The 7,867-nt window shown below is 44.1% G+C and overlaps 4 protein-coding genes across 4 annotated transcripts; 1 reads left to right on the forward strand and 3 right to left on the reverse strand.

The window, feature by feature from the left end:
• Positions 1-343: 343 nt before the first annotated feature.
• On the reverse strand, positions 344-643 carry PHALS_05347 (uncharacterized protein; the record flags this gene model as incomplete). The annotated part of the gene is made up of 1 exon (XM_024722906.1): positions 344-643. The coding sequence occupies one exon, from the start codon at positions 641-643 to the stop codon at positions 344-346; it is 300 nt and encodes a 99-aa protein (XP_024573936.1).
• Positions 644-2,191: 1,548 nt separating this feature from the next.
• On the reverse strand, positions 2,192-4,939 carry PHALS_05348 (transducin-like 3; the record flags this gene model as incomplete). The annotated part of the gene is made up of 1 exon (XM_024722907.1): positions 2,192-4,939. The coding sequence occupies one exon, from the start codon at positions 4,937-4,939 to the stop codon at positions 2,192-2,194; it is 2,748 nt and encodes a 915-aa protein (XP_024573937.1).
• Positions 4,940-5,970: 1,031 nt separating this feature from the next.
• On the reverse strand, positions 5,971-6,284 carry PHALS_05349 (uncharacterized protein; the record flags this gene model as incomplete). Its single annotated transcript, XM_024722908.1, has 2 exons — positions 5,971-5,979; positions 6,042-6,284. 2 exons carry the CDS (start codon positions 6,282-6,284, stop codon positions 5,971-5,973), a joined length of 252 nt encoding a protein of 83 aa, XP_024573938.1.
• An 897-nt stretch (positions 6,285-7,181) lies between these two features.
• On the forward strand, positions 7,182-7,485 carry PHALS_15090 (uncharacterized protein). The gene has a single exon (XM_024722909.2). The coding sequence runs from the start codon at positions 7,244-7,246 to the stop codon at positions 7,448-7,450; it is 207 nt and encodes a 68-aa protein (XP_024573939.1). The 5' UTR covers positions 7,182-7,243; the 3' UTR covers positions 7,451-7,485.
• Positions 7,486-7,867: the final 382 nt, after the last annotated feature.

Here is a 7,867-nt window from a genome sequence, read left to right on the forward strand (position 1 = left end):
CATTGTACTCCTGGCATTTTGTACACTTGTCCGAGATAGACTTCGATACGATTGAACGAGAGTCATTTTACACTTTCGTGAAACTGTAGACTTTTCAAAGGTACCAAAATTTCGGTACTAATGAAGATGTTAGGATTCCGTATAGTTGAGGTCCCTGGCAAAAGTGTGTGTTAGCCTCACGTCAAGACATACAGATATTTTTTCATTAGATAAAGTGTATCGTATATATCTAGCAATGCAGTCACACCTCTATATGCGGACACCAAACTGTGCGACCAGAAAATATTGTTCCACATATAAACCGTTCACATTGGGGGGTAACAAATTGACCTAATTCAAAGGACTAAGATATGGTGGTCTGAGTCCTGCGCTGGATACACTCGTTCCTGACAAACTTCGCCACTTTTGCTAAAGCTCGTGTCTCTTTGTCGCAATTGGAATGGTGGGCAATAAACTCTGCAAGCTGGATACAGCAAGCTATAGCCGCTGATGGTTGTATCGGAATTTCAGCCTCCGAGTCGTTGCCACTCTCTTGATCCGCATCAAACCCAACTCGTTCGCTCACATCATAAGCACATTCAACTGGCTCTGCTGAGTCCGCGTCAATGTACGCATCGATAAACAGTCGCTGGCCTCCGCCCATGGTTGTTCGCCTCCAAAACTCTCGATCACGGTCCGGCGAGTGTTCAGAATTGGAGAAAATTCCGTGTTTTTGTGACCAGATTTTGTTGCAGTTCCAAAGATTCCACTAATGAAGGTAGCATACAAAAATAATACAAAAAACCGGTGCAACGCGCTGGCGTTCCACATATAAGATTTGATTCACTATGGGAGGTCCACATATGGAGGTGTGACTGTAGACCAGGAACACTTGTCACTGCTGAAATAGAAAAGCACGCTGGATAAAATATTACTTGAGATGCTCTCAGTTCAGCGCCTGGATGATGCTTACGAACCTATATGGAGGCTAATAAATGTGAGCTACTTCGACAAAGTTTCACCTGTGCAACAGGCGCAGCGCAGACACCCGATAGTCACCACTTAGAAATTCTGCCACACATCGTGCCTTCATGGTGCTTAGCAAATTGTATGGTGTAGCGTCGGATCTCAGCTCTTTGGCTACATCTTACCTTTTCAATTAACCATTCTGGTTCTACAGACGTGATTTGAGTAAAACTACCTTATTGATCGCCCATTCAACACCTGAAATTTTTTTTTGGGATAAGCTGCAGATGTCAGCAAGTATTTTTTTTATCGTGGATTAGCATGAAATCGCCAAGTGTTGACCAGGAAAGCTAGTGAGCCCTTCGTTTGGAATCGAATTTTATCTTTGCATTTGAACCCGTTTCGCAGACTTTATATTATTGTGGCATCTCGTCGGACTCACTACACCCTACAAAATCCATCATAGCGCGATTGTTAAGACATGTTTCACACGTAGCATTCGGTGATTGGGATCATTTGCAATAGACATTGAAAGCGATCTAAGGATTGATCAAAATAAGTATCTGAATACCAAAAAGATATCAGATAATTACGACACGTAGAGGGGTGACGCTGATACTCGATACTTTCTATGCTAGCGGAAGATGGACATTTTTTCGGGTATGCAACAAAAGCTTCAAGAGCTCGAGTGGAGTGTATGCTTAACATATTTTCTTGCGGAGTTGGCGGGCCCACCAAAAAGACAGTGCAATCGTTGACGACCAGGAAAAACGGATTGGAATTTTTCCATGACCCTCAGTCGAAGTTCTATTTACTTTCACCACATCGTTGCGCCAAAAAGATGGCGCGTAGCAAAGAACCAGACATCAGAACTCCGGCTCGGCAAATTTAGCAAAATTGGGTTGTGATCGTCGAAAGAAACGAGCTTTATGCTCAGGAATATGTGCGTCGACCGCAACTTTGTGGTGGAAACAGATAGCGGCACTTGAAGATCAAACGGAGGAGCTTAAAACAACTGTTCCGAAGATGTCGACGTGTTCGGGAGATGTCGACGGATAAAACGACTACCCCATACATGAGTGAATTCCCGAAATGGCATGTCAGTATATCAAGCTGCTGGGCTGGAAATACTCTTTCTAATTGACCATGAACTCTACGGCAAATCTAAGAAGCAGACTTGAACAGATTTGCAGCATAACGAAAGATACGCAGTTAAATTGAAGGCTGAAATGTGAGCATTGAATTATCATTGCGCTCGTAGTCTCTTCGACATTCCAGTAGTTGCAGTCTTACCACGCTTTCGTGGCTGTTGCTCTGACTTTAACTCTAACTCCTCTACAGCTCCGCTATCACTGTCAGTCGTTTCGACGGTTGAATCGTTTCCTGCAACTGGCAGCAGACTTTTCATGGTAACAATACTAAAATCCACGAGATATGACTTTTGCAGCATACGGTCAATCCGCTGAAAGTGTCGTTCGCTATAGACAATTAAAGCTTCGATTGTCTTGGAAACACCTTGAAGCGATTTCAGACGATTTGGAGAAATTTCGCGCAAAATGGTGCTCAAAAGGACTTGGCAAACGCTAGTGTTGCGAGCGTTGGTATTCCAGTCTCGCAACCATTCCGTAAGCGTTGTAAGTTGCTCATCTGTCAGACTCCGCACCACAGGTTCAAAAGTGTCCTCAGGTAGAAAAGTGTTCGGGTCACCGTCGCGATAGACAGGCTGGTCCTTGTGTCGCGGTCCTTCGAGTAGATGGCGTAGAAGTTGTAATAGGCGATTAGGGTATTCAAGCTCGAATGCGAGCCGCACAGCATCCAATAAATTGTTATTTCGTAGGCAACTAAAAAGCTTCTGCTCTTTAAGCAGCTTGGCATCACGGTCGTCCTGCTGAGCCTTCTCCTCCTCTTCCGTAAAGTCTCGCCATATATTAATAGTCGAATCTGCACCTCCACTAACCATCTCAGAGCTGTCCTTGGCAACAGAGAGAGCCCATATTTTGTCCTCGTGATTGTCCAGCGTAGCTTCGCATTCGCTGCTCTTGATGGTCCAAAGCTTGACGAGCCCGTCGGCTCCAGCAGACATAAGTTGCATACCGGCACAAGCGAATTGCACGCTCAATACAGAGGCAGTGTGACCCTCAAATGTCTTCAAACAGGTAAAGTCCTTGGCCGACCACACCTTCACAGTCTTATCACCACTGGCAGAAGCCAGGCATTGATCAACTGGAGAGAACTCAACGGACCAGACACCACGTTTGTGGCCTCGACACACACCAGCCAGTGTCAAAAGTCTGGAAGTGCCACTTTGTTGTGAGTACCACACTTTAATGAGCTTATCTTGCGATGCACTGGCAATAAAACGATCATTCGGTGATACTGCGAGCGCGTTCACGTCTTTGTCATGAGCCTTAACCGCACCAAGCGTAGTAATCGTCAGCTCTGGTGGCGAAACTTTTGTCTGCGAGGCATACACACCTGCCAGCGGTTGAAGACTCCACAGCTTTAATGTCTTGTCCGAGCTTCCAGTAACAAAAAAAGCAGCGCCGGTGGCAAAGCTAGAGGCACGTTGTGAGATAGCAACAGCACCGAGGGCCTCCGTGTGACCTGCACAAGCCGCTATACAACGTGGCAGCGTCCTGCCCATCTTTTTACCACCAGATGGACGCAAGTCCCATAGTCGAGCAGTGCGATCCTTTGAAACACTTACAAGCCATCGTCCATCGGGAGAGACTGCCAGAGCCATGACGATATCTGTGTGACCAAATAAAAGTTCACAGGACAATGTGTGTTTGTTCAACAAACGAATCTGTTCACTGTTCGTAGCCACGGCCAAAACGTCTGAGGGCGCTCCACTTGCATCAGCCTTTGGAATGTACTTGAGATTAAGAATATCATCGTTGTAGCCGATAATTTGTGTACGGCGTGTCAAGTTCTCATCAAACACTATCAAATTCTGCTCAGACGACACAACTACGACCTCGCGACGGGTTGTACCAAGCAGCAGGTCCATGTACATAAGTGAAGATGATGCATTTGATTCCTGTGCAAGCAACATTTCGCAAGTACTGCCACTGCTACGCCACAGACGCAAAACACCTTTTTCTCCAGCTGTTAAGAAGTAGATTGCCTTGTCGTCGTCAAATTTTGATTTTATCGAAGAAACGCATTTGAATGAGGAAGGCACAATTACCAAGCCTTCAATCGCTTCATGTACCAGTACTGTTTTGCTAAGTTTTTGGTTCCTTAAGTCCCAAAAATTGACGACCTTATCGCGTCCGGCAGACAGCATAGTACACCCATCTTCTGAGAACACCACACTAGTCACAACACTCATATGGTCCTGAATGCACGCCACTTGCTTCTGTGTGTATAGATCCCAAATGCGCACTGTGCCATCATCACTGGATGATACAAGCGACAGTTGCACCGCATTAGGATGAAACTGCACGAGCGTCACAATACCAGCATGTCCCCGAAAATTGTGCGTGCAAAAGCCTTTGTCCACGTCAAAAACTTTGACGGTGCGATCACTACCGCCTGTAGCCAGCAACGTACCCGATGGGTCGAAACACATTGCAAGAACAGGAGTGTCATGAGCCTTGATAGTGCGCACACATTCAAAGGTATTCAAGTCCCACACGCGCAGAAGCAGATTTCGACCGGCTGTCACCAATTGATTTTTCTTGCCAGGCCGTACAGCAAACACCACAAAAGATTCCTTCATATCGTCATCTTTAACATCCTGCTGCAAAGTACACTGAAGCTCACCAGTTTCCGCTTCGATGATGGCCACGTCATCATGTAGCATACAGGCCATAAGTGCGCGATGCTCGGAGGCGGAGCCAATGCAGCCATCAAAAAGTTCAACTTTCCCACCTGTGTATACACCGCCATGAGTTTTTACCGTACGCCAAACCTTGGAAAGACCCGAGTGAGTCGAGTAAGTGCTAGCTGCACTGGATGAGATCTGTGCGAGCTGCGAGGACCTGCTCATGTTAACGCGAAATTGAATGGAGTGAAAGAAATATTTGGGCACACTAGTTCCGACCAATCAGCGCAAGAGGTTTTGGCTCGTTTACGTAAGCCTGCATTCCGATGTCATATTATTGCAGCAGTCACATGTGCACAGCAAAATTTACCACATCGTGAAATGAAGAGCTCGAAACTTTCGTCGCAAAGTAAGGTAGCATACGAACTAATAGAAATTTAAGATGGCTAAAGTGACGGCGCTACCACATCTAGAATAAGCAGTTTCCTAATTAACTACAAGATATGAATAGTCAATTAAACCCAATTACTTAAACCTTGATTCGCTAACAGTGACACATAGCTTTGAGATTGAAGTAAAGACGGCTGTGAAGGCTGGTGATGCAACCAAGCTGCGTCAGCTGTTTGACAATGGCGTCAATTTTAATGCGAAGGATGAAGAGGAGCGTACGCAATTGTATTGGGCTTGTGCTACTGGCCGTTTGGACGCAGCAATATTATTCCTCGAGCGCGCACATGCAGCCGTAAACGTACAGGATGGACACCACTTATGAGCGCCGCCTCTGCTGGTCACGGAGAAATTGTCGAACTACTCCTTAACAAGTAACTTGTCGTTCCGATGTTAAAACCATCGGAGGCCCGACAGAAAGATTCATCATTGTGCATTGGTGCTGACGCGAGTCTCTTTAATGCTAATGGACAAATCCCGCTTCACTTTCACAGAGATAAATTGAATAATGTAGTTGCTTGTAGATTTTGTGCTTGAATTGCTGCTCATATTTAAGTTGTCATGGTGTGATTGTCAGGGAGACAAGAAATTGCAGAGCTGTTAGTAGACTATTCGCGGGATATGAACCATGCGGTGCGCTAAGTGTGCCGAACTTAAACGTGGTGCGTTGTATGTGTTGATGCACTGATGTTGCAGGATATCATTGGAAGCACTCCGCTCATGCGTGCTATATATGGCGAACCAAATCCAGGTTTGTGTTTGTTCCACTAGAAACATGGTTTTGCGCGTGCGTCCCACTGTTGCAGCAATCATTGCTCCTATTATCGAACATGGTGCGAATATTAACACTCGTGATGTCAATGATAACACGCCACTGCACCTGGCACTCAGCGAAGAGTACGAAGAGATCGCGCTTTTTCTTCAAAAAACGGTGCAGATCCACTAGCGAAGAACAAGGGCGAAAAAACGTTGTATTGATTTGGCAAGATTTGCATTTCGCGAGGGAAGTATGGCCAAGAAAAAAGAGTAAATAGTGAAATCGACATAAGATATACACTGTCAATAGTAATAGAATTCGATAAAGTCCGGTTTTTATTGTCGGAGCAAAAATACGAATCAACATATTCGAAAACCTTTTATTGAATCTAAATTGTGTGGTCATTTACCGACTTTCAATTATTCTGTCTTGAAATTATCGAACTGCTTGCTGTATAATATCCTTTGGCTATAGTGTGTGAATGAGCATTCCACCAATCTTGCCTTGAGCCATAAATTGTGATTCTTGAAAGTTGCAAATTCGTGAATTGAGGTCAACAACTTGCAAGAAAATGTCATAAATTGGATTTGACAAATTTTTCGTCATTATCGATTGAGCCCTTAGAAAACATTTCATTATTTCCTAGTTTGACTTCATCGTTCCCAAACAGAATTTCAATAACTTCAATAACCGCTTGTTGATACCCTTCAAAATTGGGTTCATCCATACCCAGAAACTCACAGAGCTGTTCTGATAGATGAAATCTGGAATCAATTATTAGATGTGCAATGGTGCGGTTTTCCATCATTATTCAAAATTCTTCCCTTTCTTTCTCCTTCATCAGTTATCTGTCCTTTTTCACGAAATACAAAAATTGCATCTGCTTTTACCAAGCAGTTTGTGAATGTGTCCGCCGAGATAGCACTCATTACTTTGACAACATAGTTAGCCACGTCTAGCAATTGGCTGGTCTTCTAAATTCCACTCCCGCTGCACCTCATCTCAATTTGGCAGCATTTGCTTATAAACGGATTTTAGAATTATCTATCAGATCATGATAGGAAAAACATGTCTTCATCAGCATATAAACTTGTAGTGCAGCAATAATTTCCATGTCCATTGTCTGGTTCTATAATGTAACATTCGGAGGAAATACGTAACCCTTTCGCGTCTTTCTCAAAAGGTTGAGAATGTCCGTGTGCTTTATCAAGACTTAAGCCACCTACCGCTTAGTGGTCCGAAAACTTCTTTGAACACCAGTCTATCGTACTTTACTACTTAAGGCAGTACGTGAATGAAACAATCAGCAAATGTCTTGCTAGTTGATGGCACAACGAAAATACAACGCGTTGAAGCCGTCATCTGCCATCGCAAATGGCGTGAAAGGTAGTTTCATCGCCGAATATTGGAAGGCGGGAGCTGTACGGTCCAGGCGATTACAATGTGGTGAGAAAGCTAATTCTGAGATTGCGTCGAAAGAGGATAGCTTCACAATTTCGCGGCTAACAACACACCTTGTAAATCAATGGTAAAATTTGTTCCTTACCTCGGTGTCAGCCAGTGGTCCACCTGATAATATGCGTTTTTTGTACAAATTGTAGTAAAAAAATATGAATTATGAATTACGATAATAAATTAAAAAAAATTCAAGCGGTAGCGCGTCCCGGAAGGCCTATTTTTGGTTAAATTATTAAAAACGCCATCACCACCCAGATATGCAAGCTGGATTGTTGCCTTTTTTCGAAATTACTACACGAATGGGCTCTATCTCGGTTGCATTGCCACAAAATAAGCGTAACTTGCTTTGGTCTTTTTCTTGTCTCCAGCAGCAGTTCAACCTTCAGAGAGTAACAAAACAGAATAGCGAGCTATATCATCCACGTCATAGACGCAACTTGGGTCATATTGCTTACTAATCTTCTCACGTTCTTACAACTGATTCTCAAGTC

Source organism: Plasmopara halstedii (assembly GCF_900000015.1).
Source record: "Plasmopara halstedii genome assembly, contig: Scaffold_289, whole genome shotgun sequence".
Classification (NCBI taxonomy): domain Eukaryota; phylum Oomycota; class Peronosporomycetes; order Peronosporales; family Peronosporaceae; genus Plasmopara; species Plasmopara halstedii.